This window comes from Pezoporus flaviventris, unplaced genomic scaffold (assembly GCF_033815535.1).
Source record: "Pezoporus flaviventris isolate CSIRO_AGI_PZ_B2104156 unplaced genomic scaffold, CSIRO_AGI_Pfla_v1 ptg000001l, whole genome shotgun sequence".
Lineage (NCBI taxonomy): Eukaryota > Metazoa > Chordata > Aves > Psittaciformes > Psittacidae > Pezoporus > Pezoporus flaviventris.
The window spans coordinates 44,405,226-44,430,537 of NW_026892549.1; the positions used below are offsets into that span (position 1 = coordinate 44,405,226).

A 25,312-nucleotide genomic window follows, 5' to 3' on the forward strand; every position below is an offset into this window, starting at 1 on the left:
TCCACTCCTACACTGAGAGTCTATGTAGACATTTGCTCTGTATTGTCACCTGAAGGCACTCCTCTCTTCCACTGTGAAAGGCATCTTGCTGGCTAGGTTAGGTGCTGAGGCTATGTGCTGTGAATATATTTTTTTCCTGTCAAAAAATTACCAAAAAAACCCAACCTACATATAAATACATATCCTAATGTGAACCTAAGGCCTCATCTAATACTGTTAGCTGAAAGCACTACATAGGGTTATATTTAATTGGGTGGAAATTCAAGCATGTGCTTCAGTGCTTTCTAGAATGGGCTTTTCATGCTTTTTGGTTTAAAAGCTATGTTGGTTTCAGCTGTAAACATGACACTTATTAGTAGTTTCCTTTTGGGGAAAGTGACAATTTTTGTGCAGTCATATGCATGGGGGTTCATTGTATACCAGTGTTAGACTTAACTGGTGTTTGGAAGATGTCTTTCCTTCCATCCCAAGAAGCCAAATTTCCCTCATTGCTATGAATTGCCCTTGTTAACAGATACTTTTAAAGGAAACAAGGGTTTTCTGAAAAGCTATTGCAGTTAAAAAAACATAATGGTAAAATACTATTGTCCCCTTCATCGCTGTTATAATCATCAGATGCCTGAATGCAGAAATGCCTCTGAATGGCAGCATAGCATGCTCTGCATGAGTTTGTCATGCACTATTCATCTTGACTGCAGTCTTGGACACTGCATACATGAGGAACTGCCCGTAGTGTTTAATCAAAGGTACCCTTTGTTTGGTTTTAATTCACCTTTTGCTGTGCATCTGTGGAAGAAAATTGGTATGTCTTCTTTTAGTTACCATTTACCCAAATGGCCCAGATAAAATAGGTGGTGTTTCACTTGTTTCCTTTAGGAGAGAATTCCTCCGGTTATGTGTTCTTTCTATTTTTGTCTACTTGGGAAATTTGGCAAGTACTTCCAGAGCTTAGGTCTGTGATTAGACTCTGCACAGAGAATTTCATAATGTATCTTCTGTCACAGAAACAGGATTGTCAGTATAGGTTATGGTTTAAAGCTTCTAAGGTGTTCTGAGATTGAAGTAAAAACCATCCAGCCATATATATCTTAGATCTAACTGAACTTAGAAGCCACTTGTTTATTTAGCTTCCAATCTAGTCAGTATTTTCCTCTTGAGGGAGCCATACTTTTTGCCTTGAAGTAACTTTGTAAAATAGTCTTGCACCTGACAGTACTGCTTTAGTCATATGTAGCTGAGAGCTGTTGCTTAAAGAAAGCCATGGTGGGGGGGATCAAGGTAAACTTGTGATCTGTGTTCTGGTTCAACCCTTCACTATGCAGGAGCAGCTTAATAAAAGATTAGAGAAATGCTGCTTGTGAGACTTGCCTCCCTTTGGTCAGTGTTTTGATGGAAGCTATAATGCTACTCAGTTTGCTTGATGCTTTTTTACTAATGCTAATGAGGGAGTGGAAGCAAGGGCCTTACAGCAACAGTTAACTATATCTTCTCAAATTCTTACAGACCGTGCAATTATGTGATTACAAATGGATTTTTAAATGCCAAAAAATGCCTTTTTTAAGAGCTAGGTCTGAGGAGTGTTGGAAATACCTACTTTCAAAAACGAGCCTTCAGACACTGTAATGAACTTGCTTGTCAGTCTTCTGTGCAATATCTTTTTCCCTTCTGGGTGCTTTAAGAGTATACTGTATGTCTTACTTTGTTTTGATCAGTATATTTTAAGAGTGTGTATATTGGCTAATGATGGATTTTTTTCTGTACAGCATGGTGGAAGATGTTTTAAAATTTTGCACTTTTCTAGGATTTGCAAGTTTGTAACCTGAAATTTTTAACATGCACACTTTTGTATATAATTAGCATTGTATATATTTAACATGAGTTTGAAGCAAATAAAAGTAATTGAATGCATAACTTCTCCCTTTATTAATAGTGGAAAAATGAAGTTAAATGTGTGGGAATACACTAAACTAACAATTCTTTAATTTAGCAGGTAAAGCTAGGCAGCAGGAACAGCTGACTCTGTGTCCTGTCTTAAATGTGTTAAACATTTGGTGGAGAAGGAATGGAAGTGGCTACATGAAAATACAGACCCTTTCAGGCTAAGAATAGCTATGATTACTCAGGTATTGCAAGAAAAATTGTCCTTTTGCTGGGAAGGAGAGATGTCTGAGACATGAATTAGGGTGGGAAAAAGAGCCTATTAATGCATATTTATTTATAAAGATACGGTTTTTCACCCACCCTGGGACTAGAAGCATCCCTTCCCTCCCTCCTCATTGTGTCCCCATTTAGTGACTTTTGCTGCAGAATATACAAGGCTACAGATTCTGAAGATTACTGTCAATCAGGAGGAAACTGAAATCTGTTCCAGGCTCATGTTCAGTTGGTTTCTTACCCCTGTAAACAAGAAAAACCATGCTGTGAGCTTTAGCAGGAGCTAGGACTGTGCTTCCATCTGTTACTAGGGATAGAACAAGGCATCCTTATTCCTGTCAAGCAGAGTTGTGACTCTGTTTCTTCCCTGCATCTCAGGCCATACATATTAGATTTCTTAGTTTCCCTGCATCTTGGGACATACATATTAGATTTCTTAGTAATGTTTATATGACAAAGGCATGAGCTCCCTTGTTCTGGAGTTCAATGCATTAGGGCCAAACTGGCATTCCCCTGGCCTTCAGTAACAGCACTGACTACAGGGGCACTTTCTGTGAATGGTAACTATAGTTCAGAAGCATAAGCATTAGTGGATGTAACACCATAGAACTAACTGGGTAAGCTAGACATCCTTTAAGTGCTGTCATACTGCCTACTCATCTGGAGCATAACGCAATACTCATATTTTCCCCAAAGAGAAATGGAAGCAAGGGATTAAGGGATTCTGATGTGGGGGACAGGCACCATGGACCAGGAGTCTAATAGTATGTCTCTTCCTTTCTATCTGAAGGAGAATATCAATTCAAATGAAGCATTTACCTCAAAAACAGGCGTGCTCCTGTCACTCCTTGCAAGGTGGCTTTGTCTCCTTCCACTAGCAGCATCGCACCTTCCCGCAAGCCCTAATGTAGGTGGTAACATTTATTGTCATTATCAAGCTATTTGAAAGGCTAGAGTGCTTGTCACAAGCAGGCCAGTCTTAGTGCAGCTCACCATGACTACAGACAAGACTTCCATACATATTTCTAACAAAGATGCCAAGGTAAAACTCGGTGAGTTACCTTGCTTTAGAAGCCAGTTTTGTTTATTTCTCACTTTTAACGGAGAAACCATTAAGTGTATTTTTTCCATGATTACTTCTGCTACCACCATTCTTAGATCCAGTTTGGGCCAAGCAGCAGCCAGCTGGGTTTGGCAGAGCACAATTTGTATACTCCAAGCTCAAGCACAGACACAGGAAACCCTGAGGTCCCACTCTCCCATACAGACATACTGTAATTATAAACATACTACTGAATTGAGCAAATTCAGAAACCTATGGAGATTAGAACAAAATTTAAAGTTAAGAGTATCTTCAGAAAGATTACAGGGTGGTATCTTACCAGCTGCATGCACACCACCTCCAGTGTACAAGAATACAGCTGGTGGCTGGTGACTGGAAAGATCGGAGCTGCCTTAAATACAGTGTTTTGCAACAGGACTCCAAACATCTAATGGGCAGAATGTGTTTAATTTGTTCTAACCCATTTTTTGTAAATGAACAAAATCCAAATTTGAAGCTCTTGGCTAGAATACAACTAGCCTTCTATACCACAATTCTCTAAGGCTTGGAACTTCAGGCAAGGAAAATGACAGTGAAAGGTAGCAAGAATGCATATAAATATTTACCATACTACAGCCATATAAAATCAGTAGTAGCTCCTGACTGGAAATTACTACCCACCAGAACTGGAGGGGTGTTTGGTTCTTCATGATACTGGCGAATTCTTTCCTCTCTTGTCTCCTGCAATAATGAATGTAGATTTAGCTGCCTAGGAAGTCAGGTAGGATTTGGAGCTATCCAGTTAGTGCAACACTGAGCAATTTCATAACATTAAACAAAACAGGCACTTCCCCTCAAACAGAATGGAGTGACAGGATTGACTTTAATAGATAGGTATTTTACTCTTCATCATTAGCAGTAATTGCTGCAGGTTGATCAAACAGAACCCACACAATCCCAACCCTGGTAAGTCTTATTTCCACTCAATTCAACCAGTATTTTGGGGGTTTTGGTTCTGGGGTTTTGGTTGTTTTAATGCTACCTGTGTGTGCTCACCCTCAGAACATGAGCACTGAAGCAAATAAATGAGATTCCACCTTCATGGAGGAGGTTAGTGAACCATGAATTTCCACTGATTAAGTATATGCTTGTCATCAAGTAGGTATTACACTGAAGAATTTACTTCTGTGAGAAGCTCTGCCATGTTTCCTAAGAGCTTGCTGCTGAACTGAGCAACAGTAGATGAAGAAATCGAACCAGAAGGATTTGTTGGTAAGGAAAAAGGAACGCAGCAGGGACTTGGTACAGCACAGAGCTTCCAACGTCCTCTCGGAGAAAGAGCAAAAGTTATTTATAGGGAGAAGACTGCCTGCTTATCTAGTGACAAGCTGATTAAATGGGTACCTACAACTTCATTTAGATTCTAGAAGCACACCCTGATCCTTCATCTCTTCATGCTTCCCTAATTCTTAATACTTCTCTAACCATGAAGAAATTTTGCTTACAAGGAGAGAAGTTTTTTGGCTGTTAAAAAGATGCACCACAGAAACTGTTCTCTGAGGAACTGGCTCCTAGCAAGCTATTCAAGAATCAGCTCCTCCGTACAGAGGATATGGCCATCTTTGTGGTTGAAGTTTCAGCTGTACCAGTACATGTGCTTGCTTGGCACTGGTCACTACCGGGTATGCTCTCTTTGAGGACACTGGTCCCTAGGTATTTTCTTACAGAACAAGACTGCATGCAATCCTAAGATCTCCCTGTTCTGATAGTTCCTTCAGACCTTGAGATATTTAGGCCTCTTAATGTATGTTTAACTTGAATCACGCAGCAGGCAAGACAGATTATAATAGGACTTTGCAGAAACACAGTGCATGGCCTCTTAATGTTTCAAGTTTACCTCCTTCCCCCACCCCTCCAGTTCCATACCAGGTATGAAGCAGCAGTATTTCAGATACTGCAAAGCTTCTGTTTGTGAGAAACACTTTGTTCCATGTCAATAATACTGATGCCAACTCCTCTTCCCATTCAAAGTAAAACTTTAGGAGGGAGTAAAGTGTTACTGCTTCATTGGCATTTCCAGGTGCTCTAGGAAGCAGCTGTTAGACATCCTATAGCTTTTGTAAGGCCTTACAAGTGCACATTATCATTAAACCTCTGCACCCTGATTCCTGTGTTAGCTCTGGCATCCTTTACTTACACCCATGTGACTGCTTTTAACATCTGGGTCCAGATAGTGGGGGTTAATATTAAAAGGAATTAAGCCTAGGGCCTGCAGGGAAGGTGGATAAACAATTGGCATATCATTGGTAGTATTGATGCTGATGGTAGCGACATTAGTTCCTGCGCTGGATCCCATGTAAGGAATCCCATCCTGAAAGACAAAAGCAATGATTAGTATGTAATATCACAACTAGGAACTGCATTTTATAGCATCTTCTATCAATCTCAGAGACTCAGCAATCAGATCAAAATCCTTCTAGCTCATCTGATTGTTAACTTTACAGATGAAAAGCAGAACAAGAATTCAGGTTTTGAGGTGGGCAACAGATTGTATATGTCATGGTTGTCAGAGAACTAGTTGTTGAGTGTCCTATACTCACAACTCTGATCCCAGTGCAAGAAGAACTCATGAGGTTGTCAGTGCATATACTGGACTCCGCTGTCGAGAGACTGGTCTACATTTCAGTTACAGGAAATACCTGAACAGGTCTTAACTAGCTTCTGAAAATAGTAGATTGTCTGAAGCTGAGTACAGTGGTGCCACAGCATCAACTTACCAGTACTATAAGCAGCCAGTTTAGGGCTACTTTTGGTATTACTACTACATACATAATACTGTGCTGTACATGGAAGGATTCCATATAAACATGCAAGTATGTGGATAATGCTGAACAATTTATAAAAATAAGCTATCTTGAGAGAACTGGTGCTAATATAACCAAGTAGTTATCTAGACTTTGTGAGGACTCAAACATTTTCTGGCTTTTCTGCTCAAAACTGGCACTGGATTTCTTTATATTAAGAGAGCCTAGCTAACCTTTCTTCTTGGCAGCTGGCCTTTTCAAACATATGGTGCATCAATCTGCCTGAAGTCGCTTGGAGTTCCATATTGCTAGAGGAACACCTCGCTTCTGTTCTTCTCCATGGATGATGTATCTTTGCTGGGCCTTACAAAATTCACCAGTGAGAATGGGGCTGCTGACCAGAAGAGCTCAATGGCATGGAAACTCATAATTCCAGGTTAAGGATGTACAAGAGGTAATTACACCACTGTCAGCACCAGCAAGAGGACATAAAAGGACATGTCTAAAAGGCACATAGGGATACAATTCTATCATCAGTTTATTAGCAAAAGATCTACCATGTGAACAAATCAGTATATTAACAAGAAACAAAGTAGACATCTCAAGCTGAAAATCAGGATTTCTGGACATAGATTAAATCTTGCACTGCTCTTCATTACTATGGTAAATTGAGGGCCTTACTTCTAAGGTACTACAGAGCACTGTCCATCACAAAGTCTTGCAGTCCCACATCTGGGAAACTGCCCTAGATAGTTTGCTGACCTTACTCTTTTCAGGCTTCAATGACTAATGACAGCCCTATTTGGCCACAGAATCCGAGTTCACCAGGTTGCATGAGATGGCTCAGTACTTGAAGCATATTAGAAACAAAGATGTAGAATCAACTTGGATTAGTCTGAACACCAGCTTATGCATGAGATCCTGCCATTCAGACTTGGCCCAAGTCTTCTAGTTTTTACCTCAAGAACTCTTTTTCTGATCTCCTGTATCAAACTGTTGTCGTAGAGAGCTTTCAGGAGACGGAATGTGTTTCCACCTCCTGTAGAAAGAGAGCCCAGCTTATTTAGTGTGCTTTCACCACCAGTTTTAATTGAAGCTCTTATCAACTTGGCAGGTTCAATCATTTCTATGCTCTATTCAGGGTAGTATCCTGCTTTGAGCAGCAGTAAAACCAGAAGCTTCAGAAAGATGGTCATGGGGTAGGCTGTGGGTTCATGCCCCAAGTCCTTGTGACACTGATGCTGGCTGTTTGACAACTGACACTGTTCTTATATGCAGGAGCATGGTATTAGGACTATGGTCAGTTTAAGCACTGGATCTTCTTGGAACTGATAATTGAAACTTAATGGAGATGAATTTCCATTAATGTCTCATATTTCCCTCCCCACCACTAAATTTAGGGTGCTATTGTTCCCAATTAAAGTACTGTTTTATGTAGTTCCTAATAATTGCTAAATCCAACTTTTTCATTGTTGTCAATGCTCTAAGCAGGCCTAATCCAGTGCTCTACATAAACCCTCATCAGGGAGCAGGAAGTAGAACTTACCGATAAATATTGCTTCAGATTTCCTTACAGCTTCCACTGGATCACAAGATTCATGAATGCTGTCCAGCCCATAACCTTAAATGAAAAAAAGTATTTACCTTTGCCACTTCAATTTGATGGAAGAATGTGGTATGTCCAGTTCCTCCCTACCCACCCCTGACCCTAAGCCAAATGCCTCACCAAACAACCAGGGAAATTTCAGAGAACTATACAACATAAACCAGAGCATTTGTCTAGCACAGGGCTTCTGCATCCAGCTGTACCAATGGAAATGTCTGCTTTACGGATATATGTGCTCAGTGTCCAAGAGCAGAGCATTTCACTCAGCAGCTGTAGGCTCAGGCACGAAGTCATGATGAGCATTACCAACTAACTAGAAAATAAGAAAAAAGCTGTCAGTCTTCAGCTTGGCTGTGAGTCTGAACAGGATGTCTTGCATTAGTGCAAATATCTGATCTGAGTGTTGGGCTAAAATGTCTGGCCTTCACAGATTTGGCTTGCTGGGGTTCACTGAGTAAGGGAAGTGCCAGGAGAGATGGAAGAACACAGACATGCGATAGCAGCAATCTTTCTGCAAGGCAAGGAGCAAAGTGCAGGTCAGGGAAGTGAGTACTGACTATTCCTACAGTAACAAATCCAAAGTTAATGGTGATAGATAAGAGGTGGAGGTGTTGCTGTAGGCTGCTCTGGAAAGATTATTGCTCTAAACAAAGTTCAGTTGCTGCTCAGCATGGAAGCACATTACGGTAATGTTTTATACCAGTAGTTGCACGGCTTGAGCAGAGGTTTCAGATGTCCTGGAACAATCCCCATGTGATTAAGGAGAATAAAAAGATGCCCCTTAGGAATAAACATTTCCTTCCTGAAGTGGTTAGAAGTGTTTACAGTAAGATTTCTTCCGGAGGCCTCAAAAGCATCTGCTTCGAGGTAGGAGTCAGCAAACAACTTCCTGCTGTCCGTAACTGCGCAGGGAGCAGCAGAGAGCCGAACCCATCCCCACCCAGTACAACACCCTGTGACAGAGCTGTCCGCCCAGAGGCGTTCATCGCCTCGCCTCCTCCTCACGCCTGCCCCACGGCGACGTTTCCCGGCAGCGGCCCGAGGGACCCGGCGCCGGCCCAGCCTTACCCAAGCTTTCAAACTTCGCCCTCGCGGTCCTGGCGTAGGCATCGCGGTCGTGCAGGGCGTAGGGAACGAACAGCACCCGCTTCACCTTCCTGGAGAGGGGAGGGAGAGAGCTCTTAGAGGGGTGGCGGGCGGCCGGGGCAGGGTCCCGCAGCCCCCGCGCAGCGCTTACTCCCCGAGGAAGCTCTTGATGTGCTCCTGGCAGTGACCCAGGTACCCCCCTCCGTGCAGGGTGGAGTTGGACACCAGCAGCAGACGCCTCGGGCTCCCCATACCGCCGCGGGCGGTGCGTGCAACCACAGCCCGCCCTGCCCCAGCTCGGCTCGGCGCGGCGCGGCGCGGCCCGGCCCGCCTCTTCCTGCCCCGCCGGCTGCCCGTGAGGTGGGGCTCGGCTGCCGCTCCCGACGCAGCCCCGGCCCGGCCTTGTCTGGCCATGCTGGACTTCGCTATCTTCGCCGTCACTTTCGTGCTCATCCTGGTGGGCGCCGTGCTCTACCTCTACCCGGTAATGCTGCCGGCAGTGGGAAGGGAGGGCGCACGGCCCGGTCCCCGCTGCAGGCGAGCAGGCAGCGGCCTTGGGGCCGAGCCGCCACCTCTCCTTGGGCGTTCCCGGCCCCTTCCACATCTCCTGGGCTTCGGTGGGGTTTCGGGCTCTCCGTGGTCGTGCCCTGGGGCCCAGGTCCTGCCGTGGACGTGGCTGGTGCCGGCGGCAAGCTGTTGTGCAGGGCGGCCCGGCCACGTTCTGTGTGAATCCCTCTTGGAAAGGCTTTGTCTGCTCACCTCGCAGTGCTGCACTGTGCGGCTCCCCAGGGCAAAATCTCGGTGTAGGATCTGCATTGCAATCCTGACCCTCTAAATCTTTGTGCGGGGATCTTTCTTCTAACCAGGTGAATAGTGCTGGTTTAGCCAGCGGGACCAGGCACACACGGTTGGTTTCATCAGCCTTAGCCGATTTGAGGCCTGAAGATGTAGCTTATCTAGCATTTGGTTAACGTTTGTAAGTAGTGCAGTAGTATTGATGTGGAGAATCCAGCTCTCCTGCTGGAAAACTGCGGGACTTGTATAAAATCTTACGTTCAAGGAGGTTGATACGTTTCCTTTTACTCCAGGCATCTAGGCAAGCATCAGGTATCCCTGGGCTGGCTCCAACTAATGAAAAGTAAGTAGTTTCCATCTCCGCATCGATCAAGTTCAGCTTTGACAGAGGATACAGTTCATGACCAGATACACACTTTCTGTTCTCCAGGGACGGCAACCTTCCAGATATCATTGCCAGCAGGAGTTTGCATGAGTTCCTGGTGAACCTTCATGAGAAATATGGCCCACTGGTGTCTTTCTGGTTTGGAAGGCGTCTTGTTGTCAGCCTTGGCTCCATTGATCTCCTGAAACAACATATTAACCCCAACCGGTTGTGTAAGTGTTCTTTACTTTGTCTTTGAGTCTGCTTGTTACTTCTGGCCTTGCTGGGCATCCCTTGTCAAAGGAAATTAAGGTTTCATTCTAAGTAGAAAAAGTGAGACTTAGTTTGCAGCTGACATGGTGGTTAAGGTATGGATTTGGTCCTGCTTATTGGACTTGAGTATCAGTGACCAAGAGTTGCTGCTGTTCAGTGGCTGTCAAGAAATTAGTATGCTTGTGTCTTTTACCATCTCCTTACAGACAAATGTTTATGGAAAGCATCATGCTCATTAATGTCGCTTGAAACAGCAAGGTGAAGATCCTGTAACCACTTGACATACATTTTAAAAGCAGCTTGAAATACAGTTTAAGAGGGGAGTTTTGCTAAATTAAGTCTGGAAACAGCTGTGCTAGTTTGTGATAGCCCTGTTGTACGTTTCAGTCTGAGGTTTAAAGTATTATTTGAAGAAGTTCTTTAACTTTCATTTTATTTTGGTATGCAGAATTTTATGCTGAAAACCTTAAATAATCTTCTAGTCTCAGAAGTGGTGAGTGGTGCTGGTAGCTGAGTTGACCATCGTAGTCCTGGGAGGGTATTTTAATTTATGGTGTGAGCATCTTAGGTGTGTGTTTTGCGTCCTAAGGTGATCACAGACACCGTGTTAACTCAGTTGTTTGGGCTTAACCTCTTGTTTTTCCAGTTTTCATCTTACAAGGTTGTCTGAGGTGCTGGTTGCACATCTCTGACCTGTTCCTGTAGTCTGTCTTTATGCACAGGAGGTATCTTATCATTGCTTTATGCTGGGGTTGTGATGGGTAAGCTTCTTGTGTAGTTGCATGACAGACTTGAACAAAATGGTGACAATCTGGGGAAGGAGTGGGAGTTAAGAAAGATCAGCAAGTCACAGTAGATAGCAGTGGCACTCCAGAAGGTGGAAACTCGCCCGGAAAGATCTGAATGCACTCAAGCGAGTTTGAGGGAAATTGAACAGACAGTCCCAGGAGTGGTGACAGGCCTCTGAGCAGGCAAGTTCCCTGAAGTGTTCTGAATTTGGGAGTGCTAAAATACTAGAGAAAACTAAATAAAGTTCCTGGACTTAAATGTGGGAAATGAAGTGACCTAGGCAGCTACAGGCTAGTCCAGTGTCCTGCTATGCTAAGGGCTGAGCATTTTTTAAGGATCGGGATAAATAGGGAATGCACGCCTTACTTCTTTGATAATTAGACTAACAGACAAGGAAAGTGATAGAACTGTGTTGCTGTCAGGGTTTTGGTTCAGAATTTGCTTGGATACTGCTTGAGTTGTCACTGAAGCTGGAGGTAATGGGATATCAGAAGTGGAAGAGGAAGCAAGGCTGGATTGTGTTGAGAAAGTGAAATGCTGTGTTGGGGAGGTGAAATACTCCCACTTATGTTAGCAGTCTGCCTTGATTGCATCACGCTGAGACCCCTTGTCAGTACAGGGAAAAGGAGTGAGATGGGTAACCTTGAGCCTGGGGTAGCAGAAACAGGAAGAGGAGGAGCAAAAGCAGGCTGCATTAATTGCCTGCAGGGTGAAAAAAAAGAGGAGAGTATGTTGAGTCACGTATAATCTGTAGAGAGAAGAAAACATCTCAGCTATTATACAAGATGAACATGAGCCAGACCCAGAATCCTGTGTATGGCTCTGACTCTACTCAGGCATGATTTTGAATAAAGCAAATGTAAAGAAAGGCTGCCTGTGCTCTCAGGGAAGGTGGGAGCCTGTCAAGCAGGAGGAGCCAGTGAAAGTGTGTTCAGCCCAGCAGAAGGAAAAGCTTATGGGGCACATCCTCATAAAGGCAGCAGCAGCAGGCTTAAGAAGGGCTCTCATGAGCTGTACTGAACTCTGACTTGAAAAAGCAGTGATGTTGTTTCAATGCTTCCCTTTTAGCACTGATACTTGTCGAAAATGCTCAAACTTTTTTAGGGGTGAGGAATCTTTGATTATTTTTCCTGGAGCTTTGAGGTATAAACGGGCACATAGTAGCTAAGTGGCTCTAGCAAAGCACTTTCTGTATCATTTGCTCCAAGGGGACCTGATAAGCAGCCTTCCAGTACCTAAAGGGGGCTTATGAGAATACTGGGGAGGGACTTTTTACAAGGGCATGTAGTGACAGGACAAGGGAGAATGGCTTTCAACTGAGAGAGGGTGGATTTACATTAGACATTAGGAAAAAGTTCTTTACTGTGGGGTTGGTGAGACACTGGAACAGGTTGCCCAGAGAAACTGTGGCTGCCCCATCCCTGGAAGTGTTCAAGGCCAAGCTGGATGGGGCTTAGAGCAACCTGGTCTAGTGGAAGGTGCCCCTGCATATGTCAGGGGGATGGAACTAGGTGAAAATTTCCCTTCCAACCCAACCCGTTCTGTGATTCTTCTGAGCACAGAGTGCTATGGAGCAGGAGGCAGCCACTGTGGACTATCCAACTCCTGACTCTCCAGTGCCACCTGAAAACCCTTGCCGTGTGACTCCTCCTCAGTTTGATGGGGTAGCTGAGGGCAGAGCTGCTCTTCATAGATGCCTGCTCGTTGGTTTCCAAGTTTGAGGTGTAGGGTTTGGCTCCAAGTAGCATAGCATCTCATGTGTGTCTCTCTCCAAGAAGTCTGATATGACAAAACTTCTTGGAGAGAGAAAGTGAGAGAGAGGTGCTGATAGTGCACCTTTTATGAGAGCCTTGAAGTTGGACTAGTTTTATTTGTAGTTATTAAAAGGTTCCCAGTGCCAGGAGACTGTTTCCCCTCATGCTTAAAGCAGTGTTTGAAGTTGGTATGTTTTCATAGCTTCTTAAAGCTTGGTTGAGAGTAATTTGTGAAGAGAATTCAAAGGAAGCAAAACTTTGCTGCTGATACCGGTGATTCCTATGAGAGGCTAAAGGGAAGTAGTCCAGTCCTGGGAAGGGTATGGATGTGAACAGGGGGGACTAATTCAGGATCAGCAGTAGCAGTGTGTTCAGACACCCACTTGGGAAACTCCCATGAATCGATGTTGCCTTTTGGGTTGGGACAATGAACCTGAAGCACACTGGGTGCTGTAGATGGAGTTATGAGTCCTAGCCTGTGCATTTGTACTGTGCAGCTTCATAGGTCCTTTCCATCTCTGATGTTCAGTTCTGTTTGGCATCTATCTTGACTATCCAGAGTTACCTTTTCTCCATATTTACTTACAGTGGTGTCCAGGAAATTGCTCTGAGGATCTTGGGATGAGAGAGATCTCCTTGTAAGTGGAAAGTACGGTCAAAATTTCAATATGAGGACTGAAAACATTACCCTAGAGATGTTTTTAAGACAAGAACAAAGGAAGAAGTCTGTTGAAGTACTGGCAGGCCAGAGCTCTGTCTCAAGAAGCAGTTTGCACCTTGTGGAGTCACTAGCCTCTTGCAGCTGCAGAGAAACAGTAGTTTCTCAAATACTGTGAGGTATGGCCAGCCCTGAGCAAAGGGCAGCCTGGGCCCTGCAGTACTGAGGTCACAACACTGAGTGGACCAGTGGCATGGGACTGCCAGTTTGCACTAGGGACAGGGGAGAAAAAAGTGGAGCTTATAGCTGATCCAGCAGGTTTCTTTCATATGCACCAGGAAAACTGCAGTTTCTGCAGGTGACTGTGCTAAGCATCCTCTGTCTTCTCCAAACACCTCTGTTTGCCAGATTTGCTATGTGGGCTTTACCACCAGCCGTGTGTCTTTCTGGCTACTCTGGTACTGTGCCTAGGTCTGCCAGGGCCAGTCAGCAGAGAGCTGTTGCATGAATAGCAGCAGCCACCACTCCATGGCAGAGTACCTTGGAGGAGGAATTGTCAGCAGCAGCTAGAGTCACGTAACAGCCTGCTCCACGTGGAGAACCTCAGGTACCATCTGCTGTGCCAAACGACACATACACATACTCCTTGTCACTCAAAGTGAGAAAGGGGGTAAGATCCAGAGCTTAAAAACATTGGAAGGCAAATTATGTGAGAGAAAAGCATTTAGGAAAGTTTGCCATGTTCGTGCTGTCTGGCTTCGTTAGCTTCTTTTGTGTCACTGGCTAGTAAGTCCTCTGCAGGTGGGAATTGTCTCTTCTTGTATGGTTGTCCAGTAGCGTAATGAGTCCCTGAATCTCTGCTGGGAATCCTAGATACATCCACATGGAATCCTAGATACATCCACAGTTGGTAGAGTCCCAGCCTTGATGTTTCCTGATGCTCCAGAGGTTTCACTCTGCACCTGGGAGAAATAATAGATTGTGGTAAACAGTGAAAACACTCCTCTTGAAACCCTCCTTGATTGTTGCTTCCAAGTAGTTCCTTAAAGATTCTGTCAGCTCTGCAAGACCCACAGAAAAGTTTATAGAGAGGGAAAAACACAGACCATACTTTATTGCACAGTTTTGTATTACCACCTAATTCAGCAAATTGATGATGGTGATGAAATTCAGAGTTAAAAATCTAACTGAAGTGAGCCATGGATATGGATAATAGAAGGTATGTGTTCCTGTCTATATGCTGTTGCAAGTGTCTGTATGGAAGGAAGATGGAAAGTAAGGTGATTAGCAGTAGAAAGCATTCTGTAGCTTAGTAGGGTACTGTTTTCTATAAGAGCTTTTCTGCTGGAGGCAGCCCTGGCTGAGAGAGGTAGGTGTTAGTTTGAGAAGGGCTCTTAAGCAGGGAACTCTGCATACAAGAGAAATCATGCAGAGCAGTAGGGTGTCAAATGAGGTTTGCTGGGGCTGTGAAGTGAGGTAAGGAGTGTAGAGAGCAACTTCTGGTGAAGTATCTTATGCAAGCTTATATACCTTGAGTGCATAGCCGTGGTCAGGGCAGGAGAATGCGCCAGATGTCAAGGGGGAATGTGCTAGAGGGCTGCAGATGAGTCTGGAGGAGAAGGGAAAGGAGCATTGTCATGCTCACTGTTGTCACCAGGTCAGTGGCACAGCTAGCTGGGAACTGGAACAAGCTTCCCAGGCATTGTTACTGAAGAGTTACTTGGTAGAGCTAGCAGGCAGCCTCTGTAGGAGGGATGGAGCCTGACACAGAGATCTTATGAGGTTCCAGCTCCAGCCCACACTGAGCAAGAGAAGCTTGACACCCTGAAGAAGCTGTTCCTGGGGGAAGGAGCCATGCCTTCCTCACTGGCCAGAAGTAGCAGTGCCTGATTAAAGAGGTTGCTGTTTTCATCACCCCTGTGTTGTGTGACTGACTTTCAAATGGTATTTCCTTTATCTGTTTTCAGTGGATCCCTTTGAGACAATGCTAAAGTCCCTCTTGAGGTACCAGTCCAGCCTGAATAGGGATACAGGAGAGAGTCACATGAGGAGAAAGCTGTATGAAAATGGTGTGACCAAGGCCTTGCAGAGTAATTGTGCTCTCATCCAGAAGGTACGTAACTGTAACTGTCTTTGTACAGGTTCACAGGAAAGTTTAGTGAGAATGATTGCTAGGATAAGGGACCTGCATTCAAATTAATGCTGGGACTATAAACATCTGAGGCAGTGAACAGCGTCTGCCCACTCAAGCACGGTGTGAATATTTGGTTTCTCTTAGCTCCAGTAAGTTAGAGGGAAGGGCTGATCTTGGTGATTTTTTTTTTTTTATGCCAAGGTTCCAGATGCAGTTAAATATACTGGAGAATTTGGATTCTAGATTTATTTCCCAGGACAGGAGGGAGGAGCAAAGAACCACCTACTGGGTCCACAGACAGGTGAAGAGCTATTCTGTTGGCTCAGTTCAGCAGCCAGAATATGTTTTCCTATCTGGAGCTGTTAGAATTCAAGAGTTTAAGGTTGCTTTTGTGACAAAGGGAACAAGAGATGAGGACAGGCATGCCTTGTTGGGGGAAAACCTTGAGAAGAGGCCAAAGATATGAGGCTAAAATGTTACTGTTTAAATTAACAATGGAAGGAAATCCAAGAAAGAATGTAGCTTCATGCCATAGCCTTGAAAGTGTGGTCTGCCTTAAGAACTGGGTGGGAATGTCTCCAGGGTGTGTTTGGTAAATAGGCTGCTGATACTGCTGCTGCCAACTAATGGTTCCTTCCCTCTCAAGCTGTCAGAAGAGTTGCTAGCCAAATGGCTCTCCCTCCCTGAGGCACAGCATGTGCCACTCTGCCAGCACATGCTGGGCTTTGCCATGAAGTCTGTCACGCAGACGGCTATGGGCAGCAGCTTTGAAGATGATGCGGAAGTCATCCAATTCCGCAGGTACCATGATGCAGTAAGTGTCACAAAGATCCAGGATATTTCCTGTTGTATTTTTCCATGCCAATAGCACACAGCTTGTGTCAGTGTACAGTTTAGTTCAAGCTACTGCAAAGACTTTAACATTGATGTTAAGAACTTAAAGGCTCCACCTCAGTTGTCCCAAGCTTAAACTATAGAATCATAGAATCACAGAATAGTTAGGGTTGGAAAGGACCTTAAGATCATCTAGTTCCTACCCCCCTGCCATGGGCAGGAACACCTTACACTAAATAATGTTACCCAAGGCTTTGTCCAACCTAGCCTTGGACACTGCCAGGGATGGAGCATAAAAAGAAAGATCCTGCTGTTAATCCTGCTGTCATTAGTCTAAGGTGTTTCTAAAGGGTCTGTGGGGATCAGTAACCTAGATCCAATGGCAATTGAGAGCTATTTGGTACCTAAGCTAGTTAAACTCTACTGGGACTGCCAGTGGAACTTTTCAAAGATCTGAATGCTCTGTGACATTGTGGAGAAAGGAAAATCTGAGGAAGTCCCAAGCTGTATCCTCATCTGAGGATGTGAAAACGGCTGATGATAGGGTCAGAAAGAAGCAGTTCCATTTCCCATTGAAGATTCCCATGCCTTTTCCCCTACAGTTGTAATTGCAGTTGTTTCATTTCAACTCAATTTCAGCTATCATAGATGTAATATCTGGAATGGGATATGGTGTCCTAAAGAGGAGAGCAGTTCCATATTCAGAGGAAGTCTTTCTTTTATTTTTTGTTTTCGTTTTCCTGAATAGGAAAGAATGGAAGAGTGCCAGCAGTCTCAGCCTGTGGTGAGTGATGGTGCTCTTCTCTCTGTCTTTCTTTCAGATCTGGTCAGAGATTGGGAAAGGTTTCTTGGATGGGTCCCTTGACAAAAACATGACTAGGAAGAAGCTCTACGAAGATGGTAGGTTCTTCCCAAAATCATGATCTTCCTCTGACTCTGATTAATACTTAGAGTTAGCTAGTGTATGGAAGCAGTTAATTTGCCAAGCTCTTTTGGCTTTTCTGCAGAGTTGGTCATCATGCCGTAAGCTGCCAGATGTGTTCTCCTTACTCTCACATAAGATCATTGTTTTGGAATTGTGTGACAAGCCTGCTATTGTGCAAAAAGTTTGTAGGAGTAGAACTGTAGTTCCCGGTCTAGTTCTAGGATCTGTCCAGTCTGAAGACTGCTAGAGGATCCTGGGAAGTACTGTGGTTTGCTTGCTGCCTTCCTATTCTGTTTCCAAGCATCCACTTTTGACCTCTTTTGGAGGCAGGCAAATGTGGAGACAGAAGGAGCCACTTGATTTGGCCTGTATGATCATTCTTAAGATGCAGCATCTGGTGAATGCACTGCCAGTCACTCACAAGGCACAAGTACAGAGGTTTTTTTTTTGATATTTTAGGTATTTGATGGATACCTTTCATGTGATAGCCTCTGATGTGCTGTTTCAAGGTAATACGATTTTCAGGTCTAATGTGGCAGTGCTTTTATTTCTCATTATTTCACAGTAAGTTATTTTATTTTTCAGTTATTCCATCTTTTTTGTTGTTACTAGTTAATCCTTTCAGTATTGATTGATAAGATGTTAAACAAAATCAGCTTGTATCTAGAACTAAGGATTTGCTTGTAAATCCTTCAATTCCAGTGTTTCCTTCTTTATGTTGCTAGTTCTGTGGATTTCAGAACCTGAGGACAACTACTGCCCCATTAAAATGAGCCTCTCCCATGGGCACTTGTTCAGGACCCTTCCTGAGTTGTAGTAGTATGATACATTAGGACACAATTTTACAAACTCCAAGTAGTGAGGCTTGGTGTTTAAGTGTTGCTGGCCTTCCTGTGCGGAGAGGAGGGAGGAAAGGTAGTTCTAAAATAAAAGGGCTGGATTGGGCCTTGGTGAATTGAGTTTCACATCCAACTTCTGCTCTACATTTCCTGGGTAGTCTTGAGTAGGTCATTTAAATCAGACGGCAGATGGCATCTAGGTCCCCAACTCCCCCTAGATCCCACAACGTCCACCAGGAGTTAGGCACCCAGTTATGTGGCTCTTTGTGCCAAAACCCTCCCGTGTTTTCCCCACCTTCTCTCTCTCTGTGCAGACTCTTAAGCACAGAACCATCCTCTTGCACCATGCTTGTAGAACCCCTAGCGAAAGGGACAGTGTCAGTGGCTGGAGGTGCTGTCACACTTTAGTAATTATAACTCTAAAGCCCATGCAACTGGTGTTATCTGCCTCAACCATTATTTTATATGGGGGCTGATTAATCACATTCTCTGATGGTTCAACACTTAACTGTTATTTGAATGCCCCTTACATGATTTCAGCTCATAGATTACATGTCTCAGTTATACCTGTAAGGATGGCTTTTTATAGTCAACCTGTCTTACTTGGTTTCTACATTTTCAACTAAATTGAAGATACCACCTTCCAAATTGACAGTAATGTGTGACAGAGGCTGCTTCTGTACGTGAGACCAGCAGGGACAGCTGGTCTGAAAATCTGCCTGGGGAAATGGATTTGCTTCTCTGCAGCACTCAGGATGACCACATTAAAAAAAGCCACATTTCATTTTGCTTCCACAGCTCTGATGGAGATGGAATCCACCTTAAGGAAAGTTACAAAGGAACGCCGAGGCAGATCATTCAACAGGCACGTCTTTATAGACACCTTGCTGCAAGGGAAACTGAGTGACCAGCAGGTCTGTGAAGCTTTTATATCATGATGCAGTGATGGAGTTTTGCTAGATGGGCAGCTCATTACATTTCAACCTTTGATTGATTTAGGTTTTTGTATTAAGTCAGATTTCTTACTAAAGCAGGGTTTCTTGCTCTTTTTTTCCACTCCTACAATGTTTAATTGCATTAGACTTTGGTAGCTTTCCTTGCCACTGCTTCATTGCTATTTTTATAAACCAGAAGTATGTTAATATTAGGCATGTCTTATGTACCATTCCAGTGGAAGTTATACAGAGAGTTCATTCCATGTCTTCTAGATGTATTTCCTGCTCTCTGCACTAAAGGGATTTCATGTGCTTGAGTGGAGAATGTGCCACTTCTTTTTGATCTTCTAAGTCTTATAATCTTCATTCTCTAAAGTAGATTTTATTTCCTAGATTCTAGAAGATACAATGATTTTCTCCTTGGCAGGATGCATAATCACTGCTAACTGTAAGTACTGATTGTAGGTAACTTTTCATCCTTACATTCAGCTGTCTAAAACTGTGTGTGATGACACTGACACTTATTCTAGGCTAATAAAGAATTATATTCATCATTCTCTTTCTCCTGAGCTATGGGTGTATAGAAGAGGCTAATTTTTACATCAGACTCTTGACACAGATTCACAGCTAGTGAGCTGAAACTAAGCTGTTTGACAGCCTTCCCAGTCTTTTGGTGAACCTTAGAATTTCTTCCTATTGCGTTTCGCTTGCACTCTGACCTGAACCAACTGATGCTAAATTTGATGAAAAAGCACCAGGAGATGTAAGCCACAAAGATCATGTTATAAAATAGGTTCTGGCACATGGAAGGGAAATTAAGGCAGAGTTCTGGAATCTGACTGGCTGCTTTGAATTTCTGTAGGATAGGTGTGTTCCATGTGTGGAAGACTTTCAAAGGAGCTACTTCGATGATTATCAAGTGCTGTATCTCAGCCAGTGGGGCTGGGACTCCAAAGAAAACCTCTCAGGTGCAGCTGGGTGTTAAAGAATGTGCAGAGTAAATTTGGTAACTATGATAAAACTCTCCCAGAGAATATCCTCTCCAAGTACTCCAGGAATATGCTAATTTTAAGGGGCTTAAATCCTCAGGGATTCCAGATAGTTCTCATGAATAGATGGTTTGGACTGGTAGAAACATTCCCTTGTAGCTTTAGGGAAACTGCGTCTAACATGCTTCTTTCTTATGCAAGGTTTCTTTTTCACTTTGACATTGAAGATACTTTTTGTCAGGTACCTCACAAAAAGATGTAGGGGAGACAAGTGCTGGCCAGCCTGCTGCAGAGAGCTGTAGTGGAGCCCCAGACATTGGCTGACATCAGTACTTGCCTGAGATGTGCTGGGGAAGCCACCTAAATAAGGGATTTTTCTGATGTTTTGGACAAACCAGCCTTTCATTTGCATGGTTTGTCTGATAACCCTGGTTCCCCAGGGCTGTGGGGCTGTGTGGTCCCTTCTCCAGAGCTGTGAGGGGGAGTGGCTCACTGCACAGTTCCCCAAACTCCTCATAGCATTGGAAAGAATTTTAGGGTCTCTACTCCTGCCACTGAATGCAGAATCAGTAGAGCCTGCTGTGAACAGAGGTCACTCTTTTCTGGGTCAAGAAGTAATGTTGCAAATACAGAAAGTAAGAAAACTGAATGCAGTCTGTAAAGGATTGAATCTTGTGGGTCCAGTCTTGTCTTGATTTCTTCCCCAGTGTGTACCTGGGCAGTCTATTTCCTGACAACCTCAGAAGATATTCAGCAGAATCTCTACAAGGAGATGGACCGTGTTCTGGGGAAGGGACCAATTACACATGAGAAAATCGAGCAGCTCAGGTGGGTCCCATGGAAGGAACAGCAGAGGAAGGTTACTTCATGTGGTGGGGACAGAGGCTTCATGTGCTGGAGCCTGATGTCCAGCCTAGACTGGGCCAGAAGAAGGCGTCCAAAAGCTACTCCCTTCTTTTTGTCTGGAAGGGATCGAACCACAAGTTGACTTGCAGCACAGAGGGAATATGCTGAAGGGCTTCTGGATGTGGGGACCAGGCTGCTCTTTTCAGGGTGTCTGTAGGAAACCTTCTAGGTTCATCAGCAGAATCAATGCCCTTGCTGCCAGGCCAGTTTGTTTGCTTACTATCTTGTTTCTGATCTAGTTTTCCAAAAGTAGAGGTAATCATTTTAGTGATTAGATTGGTGTTAGACATATTTAGAGAGAAAGCAGGGAATAATCTTCTTTTCAAAGGCTACAGGATGATGACTGATCAGCAGTGTACCTTTGTTTTATTTTGCATTTGTTGGTGCAACTGTGTGTATTTTGTATTGGACTAGTGTTACAGTTTCAGTAGGGGAGTACTGAATATGTGGGTTTCTTGCTGCTGCTTGTATGCATGAGAGGTCCGGCAAAGGGGCTGGTGTGTTTATACTTTTTAGCAGAGGTTTTTTTTTTTTTTTTTTGTTTAAAATCTGGTTAAAAAAACGTGGCAAAGAGAGATCTTGATAACCTTCCCTAAAAGCTGACAATGAGATTTAATGCTGCTTTCAAGCATGTTGGGACTCCTTGCCAGAAAAAAAATGAAGTGCCTCAGTGTGGCTTGAGACAGCTCCAAGAGCAGACTGTGACCCTCAGTACAGCAGGTGACTCAGCTCTCCTTGCTGCCACAAGGACATGGACAAGCTTTTCTCTGTGAGGGTTAAAGTGACCAAATCTTACCAATTGCAGATACTGTCGGCAAGTTCTGTGTGAGACAGTGCGGACAGCGAAGCTCACTCCCATTGCTGCACAGCTGCAGGAGCTGGAGGGCAGAGTTGACCAGCATACTATCCCCAAAGAGGTAGGGCCATACTGAGAGCACTAGGTCACTCTCCTTTCCTGTAGGGGAATTTGCTATTTCCTTTTTTTCCCGTGGAGGGGTGAGGCAGGAAGACCATTTCTTCTGATGCAGTTGAACCTGAGCAGCTGTCTGTCATCTGCATGTACAGTTTAGCTCAAAGTTTGCCCTGCAGTTCCTCTGTGGGAGAGGCTCTGTGGATTCATGTTTTCCTGCTGAGCAGATTTGCTTCCAGTTCTGCATCTACCAGGGACGAGTCAACTTTTGAAGGGGCTTATGGACTCAGTTGTGCATAAAAGAGCAAAATTTCAAGCCTGATCATATCACCCATGTTTCCCACACAGTGTGGTACCTTCCACTGCAGAGGATAAAACAGTCCATACACACATGCCCTCAAGAGTAGAGGAATGCGATCAGACCCTCTCTACTAATGGCTGCAGCATGTGCCTTAGAAGTTAAGATCCTAACATCTGGCCATGGATTATGGAAATCTGTATATGAATATAGCATATTATCTTTTTAATCCACCTAATAAATCTGAGTAGTCTACAGAATAATTGTCACCCAGCAGGGCTGTCCAGACATGTCTTTAATTGTGCGTTTCTTTCTGCTCTGACGTACACGTCCTAATTTTCTTTGCAGACACTTGTGCTTTATGCTCTTGGTGTGATGCTGCAGGATAGTTCATCTTGGCTGTCACCATATAAGTACGTAAAATCAAAGACTTTTATTGCAACTAATTCCTTTTGGGTTTTAATTAATATTCTTTAGATCTTGGAGCACAGCCTGTTTGGCTGCAGGACCTGCCTTAAGCAGATCCTGGAGATGAAAGCGAGTCTGTAAGAAGATCAATTTATGAAGGTCTTGGTTTGTTTGTCTCCATGGGTGGGATTTTGGGTCAGTTCAAGTCACACGTGCTGCAGTCTGTGTGTGCATGTGCGTGTAATAGTTTAATAAAAAACTACTTTTGCGTGAACACACGCATGCAGATTCTGTGGCAAATGCCAGTAAATTCTTTTTAAGGTTTTCTGTGAGAGAGAAACAGTGATTTGCATGGCTTTGGACTCACTACTTGTCATCATGACACAAAGGAGGAAATGTCAGTCTGAAGTTTTATTTTCCCAAGGAGAAAGGAAATGCTTCCTCATTTCTTCTGTCTGTGAAAACAAAACTGGATCCAGGCCAGTATTTCAGAGGTTAAAGAAAAAATTGCTGTAGCTGCTGTGGCCTCCAGGTGGCAAATATTAACATGTATTTGACTTGCTTCACTCGGGCTGGGAAAAAAATGTGGGTCAGTTATTCCAGACAGAGAGAACAGACAGCTGGGATTTAGAAGAAAGAATAGAGCCTTTAGAACAGCACTTGTCCTCTCCTGCAAGTGTAGCTCTTACAGAAGGGTCAGGCATTGATGCACTGACTCGCGAGTATCTTGGGGATTGCCCACTAGGATAGGACATGCACTGTGTTTAGGAAGGGTTTACTGAGGCCTTGTGGGAGGGACCATGAGGACTTCTATGAACACTTCTATGAACACTTCTATTCCGAAGAGAAGGGGGTTGTGGTTTAGCCTGAGGTACATGTGTATTTCAGTGACAGAGAGAGATCAGCTCTTTGTGATCTTTTTATCTAGCTACCTAGTGTACAAAAATATTGTGCGTGGCTGTTTGCCCTCCCTATTTCTTTGTTAGGCGAATGCATTTTCTTTCCTATTACAACATCTCTAATTTGCTTCTTCAGTTCAGGGAAATGTAAGTTTGATGCTGAGGGTCAGCACCCACATACCTTTTCACCTTGGTAGAAGCAGAGCTTGGATGTTCAGGCAGCTAGCCAAAGGCTTGAAGTATAAGCAGAAAGATTTAGCTGAAAGTGAAAGAGAACTGACTCCCATCCATCAAATTTCCTGATTGCTCTTTTTATATATATATATTTAAATTGAGTTATATTTTATTAGCCTCCCTGTAGTTAGTTGATTATGGGACTCTTGTTTTAACTCATGGCAGCCTTGGATAATAGTTTTCTCACAGCCTTCACCATCCTAATGCTGGAAGCCACTTTTCTCACTTGAATGAGTCACCAGCTTCCCTCCCCCAGCCCATACACATACACACACCACCTGTTTGAAGACAAGCGTGAGGGGCAAGTTGAAAAGGGAAGTATTTTTGGAAGTGATAGAGGAAGGGACATGGGGAGAGAGAAAAGATGACAAATCAGATTGTATGTGCCCTGGAGGGGAATAGGGGGCAGGTAGCAGCATCAGCTCAGCTGTGTACACAGGCTAAATACGCACTGCTGAGAGGTAATGCATATTAGTTCCAGCCCTGTGTTGCACTAACTCAGTTTATCAGCATTTTGACCAAGCTGGGACACAGCTGAGCAGCTGGGAACGTCAATGGAGTGGATGCACAATTGCCTTCATATATGTGTATGGAATTACCCAGCATGATTTAGAGAGAGCAAATTAGTGAGATTCAGTATCTCGTTGCCAGTTTCTTTGCTCATGTGCGTTCGCACATGTGCCTGGGGAAAGAATCCTGTGCCCACATAGAAAGCCTGAGTGTGTTTTGTCTTTTGTAGGTTTGACCCGGAGAGATTCAATGAGGAATCAGCCATGAAAAACCTCTCCTTGTTGGGTTTTTCAGGAAGCCAGGAGTGCCCAGAGTTAAGGTGAGCACAGGGAAGGAGGTCTTTGTGTGTGACTGTGGCAGACAGGAGAGAAGGTGCTTTCAGTCTCTTCCTGCTACTGCTGAGACAATCCATCCAAGCTGGCGGTTGTTCTTTGGCAGATTTACATCATAGCAAGGGTTTTACTCTTTTTTTCTTCCCTCCTGCGTCTTCCCTCAGGTTTGCCTATATGGTGGCTACAGTTCTCCTGAGTGTCCTGGTAAGGAAACTCTTTCTCCACCCAGTGAAAGGACAAGTCATGGAGACAAAATATGAGCTGGTAACCTCACCAAAGGAAGAAGCATGGATAACAGTGTCTAAGAGAAGCTAAGAGTGAGCATAACAAGGGGCTAAAAATGCCAGCAGTGAAGTTCTGACCAAGAGTCTTAGGGGGTATCATGCTGGCACCAAGCTGACTCAGCCAAGGAATTTTACATCCAGATTTTATTACCTTGCACATTCTTAACCACATGCCTCTTTTGGGTACTTTTTCTAACTCAACCAGTCATATTAAAGTAGATTTCATCTGTATGCCTTTTTTACATTTGCTTTTGGATCTGTTTGCAAAGGAAGCAAGAAAAACTTGCAGTGGTTTATGTATGAGCTTTTGGGTGTCAGCTAGTCAAAGACCAAAGCTCTGGTTAATCTAGCCCCTTTTCTACAGCAGCCAGAGGTAGGTAATAGTGCTTCTCTTATCCAGTGGAATGCTTCTTCATGGATCCTAGTTAGAGAAGACCTTGGAGAAACAAGGACAAATCCTTTCTCTATATAGAGGTATTTTATTCAAAGTGTCTTTCCTTCCCTTCAGCTATAGCTAAAATTGTCAGGAAGAGCAGATATATCTTGTGAA

General features: G+C 43.9%; 2 protein-coding genes across 4 annotated transcripts; one reads left to right on the plus strand and one right to left on the minus strand.

Moving 5' to 3' along the window:
• Positions 1-1,771: 1,771 nt before the first annotated feature.
• Positions 1,772-9,145, minus strand: LOC133270017 (alpha-aspartyl dipeptidase-like). Of its 3 annotated transcripts, none has more exons than XM_061454838.1 (8): positions 8,844-9,145; positions 8,675-8,763; positions 7,547-7,621; positions 6,960-7,039; positions 5,394-5,465; positions 3,878-3,937; positions 2,974-3,056; positions 1,772-2,397 (listed from the first exon to the last, which is right to left on the minus strand). In XM_061454838.1, exons 1-8 carry the CDS (start codon positions 9,143-9,145, stop codon positions 2,319-2,321), a joined length of 840 nt encoding a protein of 279 aa, XP_061310822.1. In that variant the 3' UTR covers positions 1,772-2,318. The 3 variants fall into 3 exon arrangements, with proteins under 3 accessions (XP_061310822.1, XP_061310816.1, XP_061310830.1); XM_061454832.1 differs by having other exon boundaries at positions 5,394-5,567; XM_061454846.1 differs by lacking the exon at positions 5,394-5,465.
• On the plus strand, positions 9,038-24,993 carry LOC133270005 (cytochrome P450 20A1). Its single transcript, XM_061454828.1, has 13 exons — positions 9,038-9,176; positions 9,781-9,830; positions 9,918-10,084; positions 15,293-15,438; positions 16,106-16,273; positions 17,115-17,193; positions 18,856-18,971; positions 19,386-19,440; positions 20,689-20,809; positions 21,693-21,804; positions 22,444-22,508; positions 24,376-24,465; positions 24,643-24,993. The coding sequence occupies exons 1-13, from the start codon at positions 9,105-9,107 to the stop codon at positions 24,791-24,793; spliced, it is 1,392 nt and encodes a 463-aa protein (XP_061310812.1). The 5' UTR covers positions 9,038-9,104; the 3' UTR covers positions 24,794-24,993.
• Positions 24,994-25,312: the final 319 nt, after the last annotated feature.

What these genes read in the sequence shown, in the direction of transcription:
- LOC133270005 (XM_061454828.1), top strand. Translation starts at nt 9,105, where the DNA reads ATGCTGGACTTCGCTATCTTCGCCGTCACTTTCGTGCTCATCCTGGTG. An exon ending in TCCGCAGGTACCATGATGCA is followed by an intron (nt 16,274 to 17,114) that starts GTAAGTGTCACA and finishes TCTTTCTTTCAG; the next exon opens with ATCTGGTCAGAGATTGGGAA. An exon ending in ATGCATAATCACTGCTAACT is followed by an intron (nt 19,441 to 20,688) that starts GTAAGTACTGAT and finishes TTTCTTCCCCAG; the next exon opens with TGTGTACCTGGGCAGTCTAT.
- LOC133270017 (XM_061454832.1), bottom strand. Translation starts at nt 9,145, where the DNA reads ATGAGCACGAAAGTGACGGCGAAGATAGCGAAGTCCAGCATGGCCAGA. An exon ending in GGCGAAGTTTGAAAGCTTGG is followed by an intron (nt 7,622 to 8,674) that starts GTAAGGCTGGGC and finishes TTTTCATTTAAG; the next exon opens with GTTATGGGCTGGACAGCATT. An exon ending in CAAACACCCCTCCAGTTCTG is followed by an intron (nt 3,057 to 3,877) that starts GTGGGTAGTAAT and finishes CACCTACATTAG; the next exon opens with GGCTTGCGGGAAGGTGCGAT.